Source organism: Scyliorhinus torazame, chromosome 6 (assembly GCF_047496885.1).
Source record: "Scyliorhinus torazame isolate Kashiwa2021f chromosome 6, sScyTor2.1, whole genome shotgun sequence".
NCBI lineage: Eukaryota > Metazoa > Chordata > Chondrichthyes > Carcharhiniformes > Scyliorhinidae > Scyliorhinus > Scyliorhinus torazame.
The window spans coordinates 18,375,182-18,393,614 of NC_092712.1; the positions used below are offsets into that span (position 1 = coordinate 18,375,182).

At 44.7% G+C, this 18,433-nt stretch overlaps 1 protein-coding gene across 2 annotated transcripts in view; it reads left to right on the top strand.

The window, feature by feature from the left end:
* Positions 1-18,433, top strand: part of cpsf1 (cleavage and polyadenylation specific factor 1) — a 142,267-nt gene that overhangs the window by 15,624 nt on the left and 108,210 nt on the right. For both annotated transcript variants that reach the window (XM_072507982.1, XM_072507983.1), the window contains exons 3-9: positions 296-323; positions 3,467-3,591; positions 4,914-4,994; positions 6,286-6,437; positions 8,724-8,870; positions 15,544-15,683; positions 18,049-18,159. In XM_072507982.1, the coding sequence (XP_072364083.1) occupies positions 296-323; positions 3,467-3,591; positions 4,914-4,994; positions 6,286-6,437; positions 8,724-8,870; positions 15,544-15,683; positions 18,049-18,159 (784 nt within the window). The remainder of the gene's footprint in view (positions 1-295; positions 324-3,466; positions 3,592-4,913; positions 4,995-6,285; positions 6,438-8,723; positions 8,871-15,543; positions 15,684-18,048; positions 18,160-18,433) is intronic.

Genomic DNA, 18,433 nt, shown 5'->3' on the forward strand with positions numbered 1-18,433 from the left:
GTCGATGGGCTAAATGCACCTATGTCTTATGGTCTTATGATTGGGAGCCACGACTATTTCTCCTGCCTAACTTCTGGATGTTGTGGTCAGTCGTAAGTGGTCCCCCTCTAAACCGATGGGAAGCTTTGATAAGTCGTTGTTCTGAAACATTAGCGGTTTCTCGCTACATCGATGATGCCTCGTATGCCAGATCCTTGAGCATTTTTTGATTTTTGTTTCAGATTTCCAGCTTTTATGGTGTTTTGCTTCAGGTTTAGGGATTAATACTAACTGTTTCTTTCTTTTAAATTCACAGAGCACAGTGAAAGGAGACAAGCCTTCAGGTAACTGCACTTTTTCTGTACAGATATTTTAACAGACTCTATTCTAGTTATTCAGTACTTTCGAAAGAGCGGGTGGTTGCAGAAAACAACTGTCAGATTTGTGTTGGCCGTGTCTCCGTGGGTAGAATTCCTGTCTCCGTTAAAAGGTTGAGAGTTCAAATCTCACCCCAGAGATTTGAGCTGAAGATCTTGAGCAGGCAGCATGGTAGCATAGTGGTTACCACTGTGGCTTCACAGCGCCAGGGTCCCAGGTTCGATTCCCTGCTGGATCACTGTCTGTGCGGAGTCTACACGTTCTCCCTGTGTCTGCGTGGGTTTCCTCCGGGTGCTCCGGTTTCCTCCCACAGTCCAAAGCCGTGCAGGTTAGGTGAATTGGCCATGCTAAATCACCCTTAGTGTCCAAAAAGATTAGGAGGGGTTATTGGGTTAGGGGGATAGGTTGGAAGTGAGGGCTTAAGTGGGTCGGTGCAGACTCGATGGGCCGAATGGCCTCCTTCTGCACTGTATGTATGTTCTTTGTTCTATGTTCTATCTAGGCTGATGCACCAGCACAGTATTGAGGCACTACTGCACAGTCAAATGGAACATTAAACGGAGTTTAATGAGTAAATCAGTGGCTGGTTTAGCACAGGGCTAAATCGCTGGCTTTGAAAGCAGACCAAGGCAGGCCAGCAGCACGGTTCGATTCCCGTACCAGCCTCCCCGAACAGGCGCCGGAATGTGGCGACTAGGGGCTTTTCACAGTAACTTCATTTGAAGCCTACTTGTGACAATAAGCGATTTTCATTTTTCAGATAGCTGTAAAGATGCCATAGCTAACATGGATAGAAAGAGCATGGGAATCCTTAATCCTTACTGGTGTCCTGGGCCAACCCACACCCTTGGTGTCCTCACCGAACACTAAGAAAATACATTTGCTTGGTAATACAGACTTGAATATTTCTAAAAGAAAAAGCGTTTTGACTTCCACTAATTTGGCCAAACAAGAATGCCAAATTTCAAACAATCACAACAATTTACACTGCAGGAGGTAAAGGTGCTGATTGTTTGCAAGTCAACTCTGAGTAACAAAATAGATGATCTGGTCATTTATCCCATTACTTTTTGTATTTTCTCTGCCTTCCTGAAACATTCAAGTTTTAAAATAAAAAGGGAAATATATGTATTATTCATTCACGGGATGTGGACGTCGCTGGCTGGGTCAGCATCTATTGCCCATCCCTGAGGTCATTTAAGAGTCAGCCCCATTGCTGCGGGTCTGGAGTCACATGTAGACTAGACCAGGTAAGGACGACAGATTTCCTTCCCTAAAGGACATTAGTGACCCAGATGGGTTTTTACATCATTCGGCAATGGTTTCATGGTCGCCTTTAGACTTTTAATTCCAGATTGTTTTTTGAATTCAAATTTCACTCTCAGCAATGGCAGGATTCGAACCCGGGTCCCCAGCCCACGTCTCTGTGTTTCTGGGTTACTAGTCCAGCGACTATACCATTACGTCACTGCCTCCCTTTTATGCAGGCATGAATCTTTGATTCGTTAGAAAAAATAGAAAGCAATCGGCAATGAGTTCTGGCCTCTGTTGGCTGAATTTAGTGGCTACAAAATTTTGAACTATGGCGGAAGAAGAAAAATGAGCTGGGATTTTCACTGTTCTCTGATACTCTTGGTGGAAAGGACAACTGCATAGTGAGAGGTGACTGAGAGACTCGGCTATGCTTCCCCTTGGTGCCGTCGCTCATTTAGACTCATGAGGAATGTCTCTCGTACAAGGTTAAAAGGTGGAAGGTGCTAAACTCTCGCAAGAATTCTAGTCACTGGACTGATGTAGTCTTCAGGGCCATAAGTCAGTGGTATGGGCGGCACGGTAGCACAGTAGCTAGCACTATTGTTTCACAGCGCCAGGATCCCAGTTCGATTCCCAGCTTGGGTCACTGTCTGTGCGGAGACTGCACGTTCTCCCCGTGTCTGCGTGGGTTTCCTCCGGGTGCTCCAGTTCCCTCCCACAAGTCCCGAAGGACATGCTGTTGGGTAATTTGGACATTCTAAATTCTCCTCCCGTGTACCCGAACAGGTGCCGGAATGTGGCGACTAGGGGCTTTTCACAGTAACTTCATTGCAGTGTTAATGTAAGCCTACTTGTGACAATAAATATTATTATTATTAAACAGGAAGAGATTCGAAACATGCTTTTTACTGCTTTGTGCTGCTGTCTTCTGAAACATCATTCAAGAAGGCATACGGCATGCTTGCCTTCATCGGATGGGGCATTGAGTATAAAAATTGGCAAGTCATGCTGCAGCTGTGTAGAACCTTAGTTGAGCTACAGTTGGAATAAAGTGTTCAATTCTGGTTTCCACACTACCAGAAGGATGTGGAGGCTTCGGAGAGGGTACAGAAGAGGTAAACCAGGATGTTGCCTGGTACGGAGGGCATTAGCTGTGAGGAGAGGTTGGATAAACTCAGTTTGTTCTCACTGGAACGACCGAGGTTGAGGGGCGATCTGATAAAAGTCTATAAAATTAGGAGGGGCATGGACAAAGTAGATAGTCAGAGGCTTTTTCCCAGGGTGGAAGAGTCAATTACTAGGGGACATAGGTTTGAGGTGCGAGGAGCAAAGTTTAGAGATGCGCGAGTGAAGTTTTTTTACATGGAGGGTAGTGGGTGCCTGGAACTCGCTACCGGAGGAGGTGGTGGAAGCAGGTACGATAGCAATGTTTAAGGGGCATCTTGACAGATACATGAATAGGATGGGAATAGAGGATACGGACCCCAGAAGTGTAAAATGTTTTAAGATAGACAGGCAGCATGGGTCGCTGCAGGCGTGGAGGGCCGAATGGCCTGTTCCTGTGTACTTTTCTTTGTTCTTTGTTGACCTGCAATTTGAAAAAGCTGATATTCTTGTGATTTGTATTGTGAATGACAGCTAGAAATTCAAACTAAGACAATGTTAAAATGTTACAAGTTTGACTGAGACACCTGAAGACTGAGTGGAGTATGTTGCCTGCAAATGGTCAAGCTATGCAGTTCAAGATGAATAGTTTGCTGCCTTAGATTGGTATGAATGAATTACAGAAGGGATCAGATATGTAATTCTTTATTTCTGATAGTCTGTTTCCTTTTTTTCTGTGTTGATGTTAAAGGCCGGAAAGAGAAGCTGGAGCAGATGGCATCTTTTTCGCTCTTTGGAAACGTCATGTCCATAGCCAGTGTACAGCTCGCAGGTTCCAAGCGGGATGCACTCCTCCTCAGTTTCAAAGATGCCAAAGTAAGCTGACACATGACACGTGTGACTTCTCAGAATTTAGCAGGTTGATGGGTGATCCAACTCTGGTGTTTACAATGTAAAAATAATTCATGTGGGTTTTATTTTCTCTGGTACAGAATTCCAAAATAAGCGGGCATGATCTCAAAATTAGAGGCAGCTGTTCGGGAGAAGTTAGAAAGCATTTATTTCCACACATGGTGTTGGAAATCTAAAAGGCCACGGACCAATTGAAATGTTCAAGACTGAGATTGTTGGATTTTTCTATTTGGGTTATCCAGAGATATTGATGAAAGGCGGGTGAATGGCGATGATTCAGAAATCAACCATGATCTAATTGAATTGTAGAATTGACTCCAGAGGCTGACTGACTGTGTCTTGTTTCTGCCATCACAAATCCTGACAATCGAAGCGCAGGCAGTTCAGTCCTATTTGTGCGTGTATTTCTTATTTGCTGGTCAGATCTTTCTGAAAGTTATGAGCCTGGAGTTTTGAGAAGCATGCGAGCATATGAATTAGGATAAGGAGGAGGTCACTCGGCCCCTCGATCCTGCTCCACACACAAGATTGTGGCTGATCTGATTGTCACCTCAACCCTGCATTCCTGCCCATCCCCCATAATCTTTCACCGTTCACTAATTAGGAATCTAAGCAGCTCTGCCTTAAAAATATTCAAAGATTCCGCTTCCACCACATTTTGAGGAAGAGAGGTCCAGAGAACTTCTGTCTTAAATGAGCAACCCCTTATTTTTAAACAGTGACCCTAAGTTCTTGATCCTCTGTCAAGAGGAAGCATTCTCTCCACATCTACCGTGTCAATACCCCTGGGATCTTAAAGCTTTCAATCAAGTCGCCTCTTCCTCTTCTAGTGGATGCAAACCTAACCTCTCCAACCCTTCCTCACAATGCAACCCACCCATTCCTGCATTTAGCCTGGTAAATCTCTGAACTCCTTATGTAGTTGTTGGCACTGTTCCCTTACAAGCAGATACTTTTAAAATCGAAAATCACTTAGTATTGACAGCCTGAGTTATATTCCATAATCAAGGTTTGAAGTTAGGCTTTATATCAAGTTCCACAGAATGCTTCAATAGAGCCGTTTGGAAGTTAAGTTCCAGCCCATTGTTGGGTCCAGAGCTACAAATCAGGTGGAACACCTCCCAGAAATACACATTGGCACTGAATATATCCTTCCCTTCACAGCTCTATATGATCTGCATATTATTTTATCTTCTACAAGTAGTAGACAAGTATCTGTTGTATTTAGTGCTGGAGGATCTATGTTTATTTTTCTCATGTCTGCTGTTTTTCCCTTTTTCTTTAAGCTGTCTGTAGTTGAGTATGACCCTGGAACCCATGATCTGAAAACGCTCTCATTGCATTATTTTGAGGAGCCGGAGCTTAAGGTAGGATCTCAGTGATGTGTGTATCCAAATGTGTGAGACACGACAGAATGAGATCTTTAATCACTTGTATATTCTTTCATTAAATCGCTGGCTTTGAAGGCAGGCCAACAGCACGGGTCAATTCCCGTACCAGCCTCCCCGAACAGGCTCTGGAATGTGGCGACTAGGGGCTTTTCACGGTAACTTCATTTGAAGCCTACTTGTGACAATAAGCGATTTTCATTTTCATTTCATTTTATTTCTTTTTATTTCTCTCTGCTTCTTTAAATTTGGAAAGAGGAGGCGATGACCTAGTGGTTTTGTCACTTGACTAATAATCCAGCGACCCAGGAATATGCTCCGGGGATCCGGGTTTGTATCCCAACATGGCAGATGACGAAATTTGAATTCAATACAAATCTGGAATCAAAAGTCTGATCATGACCATGAAACCATTGCCGATTGTCGTAAAAACCCATCTGGTTCCCTAATGTCCTTTAGAGAAGGAAATCTGCCATCCTTGTCTGGTGCGGTGTACATGTGACTCCAGACCCACAGCAGTGTGGTTGACTCTTAAATTTCCTCTGAAATGGACCAGCAAATCGATCAGTTCAAGGGCAATTAGGGATGGGCGATCATTGCTGGCCCAGCCAGCGACGCCAACATCTAAATATTGAAGTGCCAGTAAAGATGCTGAGAGGTACGCTTGAAAGAAAATCAATGGATAGTTGTTGGGTAAGCAGGAAGCCTGTAGATTACAGGAAGAGGGATGAACTCTTGCCATCTGGAACACACGAGAATCATCCAGTCAGTCTTGATTTCAACAGTTCTGAATGTCAATAAGAAAAGGATCAGCATAAAAACTCTTAACTGAGGCACTTAGATGATTAAAAGATTTGTTAGGATAGATAAAGAAACGGTTCCTTGGAGCGATCAAAAAGAACATGAACTTACTGAATCAGGCAGTTCAGAGGTGATCAGGAAGCACTTCACACATGCACAAATTTGGAACACTCTCCAGTTTTGAGGCTAAAGGTCAGTTGAAAATGTCAGAATTAGGATTGATAAATTTATTGCATAGAAACAGGCCGTCTGTCCAAATGGTCTATGCTAATGTTAGCACTTCAATCGAGCTTCCCCCACCCCCCATCTTCCTGGAACTCTTTCAGTATATCCTTTATGAATGGCATTCACCTTAACTGCTGCATGTGGCCGAAATGATCACATTCTAAGACACTGGGTAAAGAAGCTTCTTCTGAATTCCCTGTTGGATTTGTAAAATAATTTCCTTATTTTCTGCCTTGTTTCACAGGATGGCTTTGTGCAAAATATTCACATACCTCTGGTGCGTGTGGACCCAGATGGACGCTGTGCAGTGATGCTGATCTATGGAACGCAGTTGGTGGTCTTGCCTTTCCGAAGGGACACTTTAAGTGATGAACAAGATGGAGTTATGGGGGAGGGGTGAGCTACAATTTTTTTTTTTTTTAAAGAAAAAAATGCTATCTGCATGTGTAAAAGTCTTTACGCCCGCTTTTTCCTTCTCCGTTTGTTCTTGCCCCTAACTCTTCTGAGGACATTGACACTAGTTCTACACGAGTGGTTTCTTTTTGGTATTTATTAATTCTCTGGATATGCAATCGATGACCACTGTGCCACCATGCCGCCCCATGCCAAAGCCAGCAATTATATGGTACTTGTGGAGTGCCACCTTCTCCACAACTGAGTAGTTTCCTAGTTAATAGTCAGCTGTACTGCTATAGGTCTGGAGTTAGATAAAGGTCAGACCGATAAGGACATTAGTAAATCAGATGGTTTTTATGATATTCTGGTGTCCAGCTGCCCTGGTTGGATTGGAACTAGTGTCTTGAGAACAATAGGTTAGGGAATCCTGATTACTTGTCTAGTAACATAACAATGCTTCCGTTCATGGTATTTGCCTCCGTGGTTTTGGACATGAACAATGGCCAGTTTGGCTGAAGGATGACTAATAGCTGTTAATATGCACCACAGCAAACGGCCAACGCCTTGAGGAAGGCAGTAAAGAAAAACAAATTAGACTTGTCAAGTGACAGCTGGGATTCCCGTTCGGATTTGTTGCTTCTAGCATGCTAAACCTAACTTTTTCAGTGAACTGCAGTGAGTGCTTGTTTTTAATGACAAACTCGAAGGAACAAGGCCCATAGTGCGGAAGATTGCCCATGGTTAAGGGAGAGCATGGAGTAGTGAATCAGCAATATCGAGCTGGGGTTTAGAAATTACAAAGAAGGATACATTAAGGGTAGGGGATAGATAGAACATAGAACATTACAGCGCAGTACAGGCCCTTCGGCCCTCGATGTTGCGCCAACCTGTGAAACCATTCTAAAGCCTGAATAGTCACACTATTCCCTTATCGTCCATATATCTATCCAATGACCATTTGAATGCCCTTAGTGTTGGCGAGTCCACTACTGTTGCAGGCAGGGCATTCCACGTCCTTACTACTCTCTGAGTAAAGAACCTACCTCTGACATCTGTCTTATATCTATCTCCCCTCAATTTAAAGCTATGTCCCCTCGTGCTAAACATCACCATCCGAGGAAAAAGGCTCTCACTGTCCACCCTATCCAATCCTCTGATCATCTTGTATGCCTCAATTAAGTCACCTCTTAACCTTCTTCTCTCTTAACGAAAACAGCCTCAGGTCCCTCAGCCTTTCCTCATAAGATCTTCCCTCCATTCCAGGCAACATTCTGGTAAATCTCCTCTGCACCCTTTCCAATGCTTCCACATCCTATAATGTGGCGACCAGAATTGCACGCAATACTCCAAATGCGGCCGCACCAGAGTTTTGTACAGCTGCAACATGACCTCATGGCTCCGAAACTCAATCCCTCTACCAATAAAACCTAACACACCGTACGCCTTCTTAACAACCCTCTCAGCCTGAGTGGCAACTTTCAGAGATCTATGTACATGGATATCCGGAGGTTTGAAGGCCCGGCGAAGAAATGGGTTGGTGTATAACTTTTGGTGCTTTTTATGGTTCAAGGGCCAATGGCTTAAAAACACCTCTCGCCCATTACCTACCAAATTTCCGCATCCTTTAATGTGTTAAATTTTAAAAAGGCAGTCGTTTCAAGCTGGTTTCTTCTCCCAGGAGTCAATAATTTATAAACACTTGCAAAATTCAATTACCGAAAATCTGTTTTGTTCCTCGCTATATTCTTTTGTAGACTTTACCATCTTTATGCATCCCAAGATCTGTCTGCATATCTGCTCCTCTATCTCCTGCTGGCTGTTAGGTCTGTAGTAAACCCCAACATTGTGACAGCACCTTTCCTATTTCTGAGCTCTACCCAGATTGCCTCGCTGCCTGAACCCTCCAAGGTGTCCTCCCTCAGCATAGCTGTGATATTCTCCTTGACCAATTTTGCATTCCCCTCACCCCTTTTGCATTCCCCTCTATCCTGCATGAAGCATCTAAATCCTGGAATGTTTAGTTGCCAATCCTTTAAAGCAGCAGATTTACTGTGAGGAATGTTACAGGAGATCCACTGTTGTTTTACTGAAATCATGAGGACTGCTGGTGACAATGTGCTTTGCTGTGTTTTAGTATAAAAGAGAAATTTATTTTTTATTATAGCAGTGGTGAAATGAAATGAAAATTGCTTATTGTCACAAGTAGGCTTCAAACGAAGTTACCGTGAAAAGCCCCTAGATGATTTTAGATTCGGCTATTGATTTGATCATTGATTTTCCCCACAGGCAGAAATCCAGTTTCCTCCCCAGTTACATCATTGACGTTCGAGAGCTGGATGAAAAGTTGCTGAATGTGATTGACATGCAGTTCCTGTACGGCTACTATGAGCCCACATTGCTCATCCTCTTTGAGCCTAACCAGACTTGGCCTGGGTATGTATACACTTTGTTAACCCCTCCCCCTTCCATAATGACCCAAAATGTTCGCACTGCACAGTGACCAACAACATCTAAAATAAATAAAAAGTCAGGTTAACATTCACTTCATAATAGCCTGTATTAATTCTGCCATTTATAGATGTTGACAGACTTGTTATTGCTGAATGTTAGTTCCAGTTGTCAGTGTTTTTAAAAAATTAATCTTTATTCTGGTCTGTGCATCCTTCAATTTTGCTTTTATTTCAAGCAACCTCTCCAATTGCCCCTGCTAGAGTTACAAAGCTGTGTTTGCGTTACCTTAGCTAAATCGTTCCATCAATCACGCTTGTCACTACTCTTGCAGTATGTTTAATATCACGACAGCAGAGGTGTAATTCTGCTCCTGATTTGTCTGCTAGCTCCAGTGTATTGGATGTGTGATTGCTAAGAGGTTATACCAATGTTTTAGTTCAGTATTCTTTTGGGTATGGGCAAAGGCGAAGCTACTGCTTTCAGTGATGACAGTTTTACTATAAGGCAGAGATCGCAGGATATTCATCAACGGGGAGGAATGGGACATCAAAGCCAATCTATCTTTTCCCCATCATCAGCACACATTCTGGACTTTCTGGACTATGTCATGTGGAAAGTTATATGTTTATTGTTTTAATTCTTTGGCTTGTTTTAGAGGAAGGTCATTCTCTTATGTATTTTGAATGAAAGGTTTAGTCCATCTCCATTCAGTAGCATCCTCCATTTCTCCAGCTTTCACCCCTGACCCCATCTCCCCCACTATTCTCTGGAAATCCGTCTGTGTGTTCATCACTTTTTTTTTGTTTAAGGTGGTCCAACCCCCATCTAACCTGCACACCGTTGGACACTTAGGGGCAATTTATCATGGCCTAACCTGCACATCTTTAGATTGTGGGAGGAAACCAGAGCATCCGGAGGAAACCCACCCAGACACGGGGAGAAAGCGCAAACTCTACACCGACAGTGACCCAAGACCGGCATTGAACCAGGATCCCTAGTGCTGTGAGGCAGCAGTGCTAACCACTGTGCTGCCCTTTTTAATGGATGTTTGTGTAGTATTCAGTCTGACTTCTGTAAAGTTTTGATGCAGTCGCAGCAATTAAGTCACGGAATTACAGATGCAGATGTTTCACTCGGTGAATGACCAGCAGCTGAAAAATTGCCGCGTTTTTAAAAGATTTGTTCATGGGATGTGGACGTCACTGGCTGGGTCAGCATTTATTGCCCCTCCCTGAAGCGATTTAGAGTCAACCACATTGCTTTGTGGATCTGGAGTCACATGTAGTAAGGACGACAGATTTCCTTCCCTAAAGGACATTGCAATGGTTTCATGGTCACCTTTAGACTTTTAATTCTAGATTTTTGATGAATTCAGATTTCACCATCTGCCGTGGTGGGATTCGAACCCAGGTCCCCAGAGCTTGACTCTAGGTCTCTGGATCACTAATCCAACGACAATATAACTACACTGCTGCCTCCATAATTGTGCTCTTCATAACTTCCCGATTGCGATAAAAGCACCGCAGCGTACAGGCATAGTGTGAAAGAGGCTTTCGCAGTTGCGGTAAATAGAACTGCAGGGAATGAAGGTTACGGAATTGGAAAGTGTGGGAAGAGGGAGCCTAATCAACGCTGAGGGTAGAAATAGAAATCCTGGAGTTGGAAATTACAGATGATCGTTTTTGGGATTAGCAAGATAAATGCTCAATATTTTCTAATGATTTGCTTTGATGTTTAGAAAAAAAGGTGCCGTTAAGTCTCGCCCCTAGTTTTGTCTACTGGGGGTGTTGCTCTCTTTGGTGTTGTCTCTTAATTTGGCTCTGTTTAATTACGTTTGCTCAAGAGTCACCAGGTATCTTTCGATACCGCCACAAGGTTCAGAACCGAATACTGATCACAGACTCGATACACCAGTTAGTAAGTTCAAAAGCAACGCTCATTTATTTCCACAGTCAAATCTACTCATGACTAAACTCTACATGCTAAACTATCCCTATCACTAAAGCCTATACTTAGCTTCGGGTGCCCACTCAGTCAGAGGACCAATGGCCGTTGCTCGGTTCTGAGGCTGCTGGGTTGAGCTGTTTACAGGATAGCAACTAGGAGCGTCGATCTCTTAGCGTGCGTTGACTAGGAACTTACTTGGTCTGGTGTAGCTGCTCGGCTGGTCTCCCTCTTCGCTGAGAGCCAAGGCCAAAGAAGAAAGATTCTCCCTTGGGGAATACCTTTTGGGCGGGCCTTGAACTTGGCCTCAATTAATTGGGCCTTTCCCAATCATTCGTATTGATCTTCCTCCAATAGAGGGGTGGGTTCCCTGGTTGCTGGGCGTGTCCTAGGTGGCCGTTGGTTTTCTTTGTTTGAGTCTCCTCTGGCGCCGGGGTGTCTCCCATAACATTGTTAATCTAAATGTTTCCCTTATGTCCCTGGCGATGGCTCATTAGTATGTAGATGGCTTAGCAGTTTCTGTCCTGTCTGAGAGCCAAGGCTCTAATCAACAGACAGACCTTGCACCTGCTTGTTTCTCAGTATTGTCCAATTTTCCCTGCATTCTTTGCAAGTGTCCATTTTGTAATCGGGATGTGGCCATCCCAGATAGCTACAAGGGTTTTTAAGGTCAACTACCAACTTAGCAACTAGTGTTTCACATACTTGACAGGATAGAATACCGTCATCAATTGAGAGAGATTGATAATTTTTGCCTCACACAATCCAGTTAGTTACACTCCCCCACTCTTTCCCCATATTTCTGCAGTGAGTACAATTTCCCAGTGAATACCCATCCTATCGAGCAGTGAATAAAAATGTTTTTCCTCCTGTGGCTCTTCAACCATTGGGAACAGTTTCTCTTTATTTATTCTGTTGAAGTCCTTAATGATTTTAAACGCCTTCATCAAATCTCCTCTAGACCGTTTCTGCTCGAAGTAGAACAACCCCAGCTTCTCCAATCTATCCACATAAACGTGATCCTTCATCCCCGGAACAATTCTAGTAAATCTCTTCTGTATCCTTCCAAAGCTTTCACTTCCTTCCTAAAGTGTGGTACCAGCAGTTGAACACCATATTCCAGCTGGTGAATTAAAATGGCAAGAAACTGGAAGCTGGGGTATAATGCTTGTGGGCTGAGTGGAGGTGTTCTGCAAAGCAGTCTGAATCTGCGTTTGGTCTCCCCAACTTGGAGGAGACTGCACCGTGGGCAGAGATTGCAGTAGACTAAATTGAAAAGTAAAAGTAAAATGCCGCTTCACCTGGAAGGTGTGTTTGGGGCCTTGGATGGTGATGAGTTAAAGGGGCAAGTGTTACACCTCCCGTGATTACATAGGAAGGTACTGTGGGAAGGGGACGAGGTGGTGGGGTGATTGAGGAATGGGCCAGGGTGTCACGATGGCAGTTGTCGCTTTGGAATGCTGGCGGGAGGTGTTTGGTGGTTTCATGCTGGAGGTGGCAGAAATGACGGTGGATGATCTTTTCAATGTGGAGGCTGGTGGGGTGGAAAGTGGGTGGAAAGGGGGAACTCTGTTGCGGTTGTGGGAGGGAGGTAACGCGTGAGATCAAGTGTGGTAAATGGGTTGGACGCAGTGTAAGAATCCTGTCAACCGCTGGTGGGAGCAATCCTGGGTGAGGAAAAATGAGCATTATCAGTTGGATACAATGAATATTAATAGACAGTCTATCCCCAGAAATTGAAACTGAAGTTGAGGAAGGGAAGCAGAGGCAGACCTGGGCCATGTGAAGGTGAGAGAAGGGGAAATGTGGAAGCAAACTTGATAGAGAAAGTTACCAATTCATGTTGTCACTGGACCAGTAATCCAGGGTACTTTTCTGGGGACCCGGGTTCAAATTCCACTACAGCAGATGGTAAAATTTGAATTTAGGGCAGCACGGTAGCACAATGGTTAGCATCTGTTGCTTCACAGCTCCAGGGTCCCAGGTTCAATTCCCGGCTTGGGTCACGTCTGTGCAGAGTCTGCATGTTCTCTCCTTGTCTGCGTGGGTTTCCTCCGGGTGCTCTGGTTTCCTCCCACAGTCCAAAGATGTGCAGGTTATGTGGATTGGCCATGCTAAATTGCCCTTAGTGTCCAAAAAGGTTGGGTGGGGTTGCTGGGTTTCAGGGATAGGGTGGAGGTGTGGGCTTGGGTAAGGCGCTCTTTCCAAGGGCCGGTGCAGACTCGATGGGCCGAATAGCCTCCTTCAGCACAGTAATTTTGATGAAAACATCTCAAAATCACTAGTTCCATCAACCCAGCCAAACTGTCTCTGCCACTGCACCGTTTTCATTTTTCAGTAGTGAAAAGAAAAATACAACCAGTAGAACCTATTCCCAGTGACTGGATTCCTTGATTTTGCATGTTATCACAATCTCCTGACACTGGAAAAAGCTGGGGAAAGGTCCCGAGTCTGACTGGAACGAGGAATGTTCCACATCCCACCAAAAGTGGGCACGGTTAGACCCATGCAGGTACCCATAGCCACACTTTTATTGGAGGAATTGGGACAAGTTAAAGGAAAAATTATTAAACGAGAGAAGAGTTCAGCCAGTTGGTGATGAATGGGGATTGGTTGGGCCTCTGTTCAAGGGAGATGCAGAGAGCCTTCAGGCCAAAATATTCAGTCAGACTGGCAACAGCTGGAGAGAGAGAAAAAACAGATGAAAACAGAGACCCAAAATGTTAACTGTTAGTGTTTATGTTAGTTGACTCTACAAATGTTCTTTGTAGGCTTGGATTAAGAACATAATGAGCAGGAATAGAGCATGTACTCTGCCATTCAGTAAGATTGCGGCTGATCTGATTGTGGTTTTAACTCCACTTTCCAGCTGCCCCAAGACCCCTGACTTTTGTAGATCAAAAGTCTGTCTAACTCGGCCTTGAACATATTAAATGACCCAGCCGCCACTGCTCTCTGAAAGAGAATCCCAACTAAGAACAGCCCTCTGAGAGAAGAAATTCCTCCTCATCTCCTCAAATGGGAAACACTTATTTTTTAGCTGTGTCCCCTAGTTACCAGGAAATACTCCCTCAACATCTACCCTGTTTAAACTCCCTCTGAATCTTGCGCTTCAACAAGATCACCCCTCTTCTAAACTCCACCAGGCCCAATCTGTTCAATCTTTCTTCATAAAATAGCCCCTCATCCCCAGGAATCGGTCCAGTGAACCTGTTCTCTGAACTGCCTCCAATGTCAGGATGTCCCTCCTTAAATAAAGAAGGCAAAACTGTACAATGTGCTCCCCGTGTTGTGCCACCAATGCCCTGTTCAACTGTAGGGTGAATATTCTTCCCACCTACCCTGTTCTGCCCCGTATGGTGCTGGAAAAGAATTTGTGAGTAGCTCCTTTTAATCTTGGAAAATGTTGCCCTTAAATCAGAATAAGTTCCATGATTTTGACTGCCAAAATGCAACTTGGTAGGGCTGCTTTTCAATAGATTGTCATTGCTCATTTTACTTTACATCAGAGACAATTGGTTTTTATATGTCTGCAGGATGCCAACATAAAGAGTAATTGCTATCAAATGTAGTACTTCAGCAGTGGACTGCGTCTGCATCTCTTCCCTTCTAATCAATAATATTGCTGACTTGTACATTGGATAAAAACAGTCTTTGAGAGCAGAGGTTGAATCCCTAGCTGCTGTGATCATAATAGAAAAGCATTAATTAAAACCATTATAATAAGGATCAATTATATAGGATTGATCAAACCCAGGAGGATGCTGAATACACAGTCAGTTCACCAGCATTGAAACAACAGAGGGCAGATGGAACGGGATCGTTTATCAGAATGGCATGGCTTGTGTTGGCTTCCAGTCAGGCAACAAATCCCTTCGTGGCCTCACCCCATCCCAGCTCTGTAATCTCCTCCAGCCCCACAAACCTACATGACATCTTTGCTCCTCTAATTCTGGCCTCTTGTGCATCCCACTTTTAATTGTTCAGCCATTGGTGGTCGTACCTTCAGTTACCTGGGGCTTGAGTTCTGCAATTCCCTCACTACACCTCTCCACCTCACTTTCTTCCTTTGGTCAGTGATACCTCCTCCAAGGGGAAAAGTTTCTTCTTCCCCCCCCCCCCCCCCCCCCCAAACACACACACACAGTTTTGGCTCCGAGGAAAGCAATCTCTCCATCTTATTGAAGGATGATCACATCCAGCAGGGTGGAGGCAATAGCTTGAGGTGATAGGCCAATTGTAGGCCCGTTCTGATGCCCTAGCTGAGAGCAGCTAAGTGCAGATCAAAGATTGAACCAAATTCTTCTCTCGTTAATTCCTGACTACTATCTAGGATGGGTTATGGGTAAATAACAAAAACAGCTGGAAATGCACAGCAGGTCGGGCAGCATCCAAGGAGGGAAGGGTTTTGGGTCTGTGACCTTCCTTCAGAGCTGCTGAAAGGTCTGGTGCGAGGTGAGAGACTGGAAACACACTCTTTCTCTCCACAGATGCTGTCTGATCTGAGCACTTTCTGCATTCCAGTTTTTATTTTGGATTTCCAGCATCTTTATTATTTACCGTGCGTAGTTGAGGCATTTCTGGGTGTTCTGCTAAACTGATTTCATTTTCCTTTTTTTTTTTGTGTCTCTGGTATCTTCCGATGAAATAAATTTTTCAAATGTAGCACGAGAAGTGTGTTTTTCAATCTGTGTTTCCTCTTTGTGTCCAGTCGTGTGGCAGTGCGACAGGACACCTGCAGCATTGTTGCCATCTCACTGAACATCATGCAGAAGGTCCATCCTGTCATCTGGTCACTCTGCAATCTACCATTCGACTGCACCCAGGCTCTGGCAGTGCCAAAACCCATAGGTGAGCAAATGAACGACTGCGACTGTTGGTGAATGCTGGAGAAATTTCTTATGTGCGTTATCTCAACCTATTGCCCCTTCTTTCACTCTTGCTGATGTCCCTTGCTGGAGACCCTAACCCTACACTTGTACAATTATGGGTCCAAATAAAATCTCCCCTGAATATCTGACCGACATTAGTAAAAGAACAAACTAGTAAAGCATCTTTTTATAATAATCTTTATTATTGTCACAAGCTTACATTAACACTGCAATGAAGTTACTGTGAAAAGCCCCTAGTCGCCACATTTTGGTGCCTGTTCGGGCGCGCACACGGAGAATTCAGAATGTCCAATTCACCTAACAAGCACCTCTTTTGGGACCTGTGGGAGAAAGCCAGAGCACCCGGAGGAAACCCACGGAGACACGGGGGGGAACGTGCAGACAGTGACCCAAGCCGGGAATCGAACCTGGGACCCTGGCGCTGTGAACCAACAGCGCTAACCAGTGTGCTACCGTGTTGCCCAAGTGAGGTTGTAGGTTTCTACGAAAGAAAACATTGGAACTGAAACTAAACAGCTCCTCATTAATCTCTAGATAAATGGCTGCACTCCTTACTCTGTTTCTAGGATTTTGATCAAAAGACTCGTTATTCATATGCCGCAGTTTTGTCAATTTCCGAGCTCGATTTGAAATAGATTTGTTAAATTTCTTCTTTTCAATTTCTCAATTGAGGTTATAAAACAGGTTTTCCTGTTTTCTCCTCTCTGGCCATGATGTATATCATGCATGGGGAGATGGTGTACTGATAATGTTGCTGGACTAGTAATCCAGAGGCCCAGGCTAATTCTCTGGTGGCACAGGTTCTCTTCATGATAGCTCGTGGAGTTCAAGTTTCATAGAACATAGAACGATACAGCGCAGTACAGGCCCTTCGACCCACGATGTTGCACCGAAACAAAAGCCATCTAACCTACACTATGCCATTATCATCCATATGCTTATCCAATAAACTTTTAAATGCCCTCAATGTTGGCGAGTTCACTACTGTGGCAGGTAGGGCATTCCACGGCCTCACTACTCTTTGCGTAAAGAACCTACCTCTGACCTCTGTCCTATATCTATTACCCCTCAGTTTAAGGCTATGTCCCCTCGTGCCAGCCATTTCCATCCGCAGGAGAAGGCTCTCACTGTCCACCCTATCTAACCCCCTGATCATTTTGTATGCCTCTATTAAGTCTCCTCTTAACCTTCTTCTCTCCAACGAAAACAACCTCAAGTCCATCAGCCTTTCCTCATAAGATTTTCCCTCCATACCAGGCAACATCCTGGTAAATCTCCTCTGCACCCGCTCCAAAGCCTCCACGTCCTTCCTATAATGCGGTGACCAGAACTGTACGCAATACTCCAAATGCGGCCGTACCAGAGTTTTGTACAGCTGCAACATGACCCCCTGACTCCGGAACTCAATCCCTCTCCCAATAAAGGCCAACACTCCATAGGCCTTCTTCACAAAAGGCCTTTCATTCATAAAATTGAAAGCTAGTCTCAGTGGTGGTGACCATGACAGCTATCATCGATTATCGTAAAACGCCTTTGGTTCCTTGATTTCCTTTAGGGAATGAAATCTGCCATCCTTACCTGGTCTGACCCACATCTGACTTCAGATCCACAGTAGTGTGGTTGACTTGAGTCACTCAGTTCAAGGGCAATTAGGGATGGGCAGCAAATGCCGACTTGTCAGCAAAGCCCACATCCACGAATAAAGAAAAAAAGTTTCCACTTCAGGGTATGGGCAAGTGATCTGCTTTTAACCATGATACCTGCTGTCTAAGTAACAGTGCACGAGGGCAAGAGTCAGTGGCTCTATTCGGGTTCCTCCACCATCTTGACATCCGGCGTGGGGAGTGATCCGATTTCTTGGGAAGTGGAGCGTAAAATATTTGTGGGTCGGTGGATCTCGGGCCAAACTGCAACAAGTGATGGGTTTCTGCGTGTGCCCACGTTCATGCTAGCAGAAGTAGCATGCTAGCAGAAAGTAGGGGCTGGTTTAGCACAGGGCTAAATCGCTGGCTTTGAAAGCAGACCAAGGCAGGCCAGCAGCACGGTTGAATTCCCGTACCAGCCTCCCCGAACAGGCGCCGGAATGTGGCGACTAGGGGCTTTTCACAGTAACTTCATTTGAAGACAATAAGTGATTTTCATTTCATTTTCCAGAAAACTAACATTGTTGACTGGCTCAGGGTGATCCCATTGCTCTGTAACCGATGGCTTGTGTGACCTTATCACCCTCCTCTTACGTTTGGCGTGTCATTTGCATCTGTTCGGGTGATTTTATTGTGGGGTGCCAAGTTCTCAGCGTGATGTGCATTGTCTCCATTTTTCAGGTGGTGTGGTCATCTTTGCTGTCAATTCTCTGCTGTACCTCAACCAGAGTGTCCCACCCTACGGAGTGTCTCTGAACAGCCTGACAAATGGAACAACGTCTTTCCCACTGCGTGAGTTATCAGTTCCTGGTTCCTGAGGTGGCCGGGTTGTTGTGCGAGGAGAGATTGGGTCGGTTCGGCCTGTATTCACCGGAATTTAAAAGAGTGAGAGGGAACCTAATTGAAAAGTTCTGGCAGGGCTGGGCAAACTGGGTGCAGGGATATAGTTTCCTGTGGCTGCAGGTCTGGAACAAGGGGTCACAGTCTCCGGGTACGGGGTCGGTCATTTAGGACTGAGATGAGGAGAAATCTCTTCATTCAGAGGGTGGTGAACCTGTGGAATTTC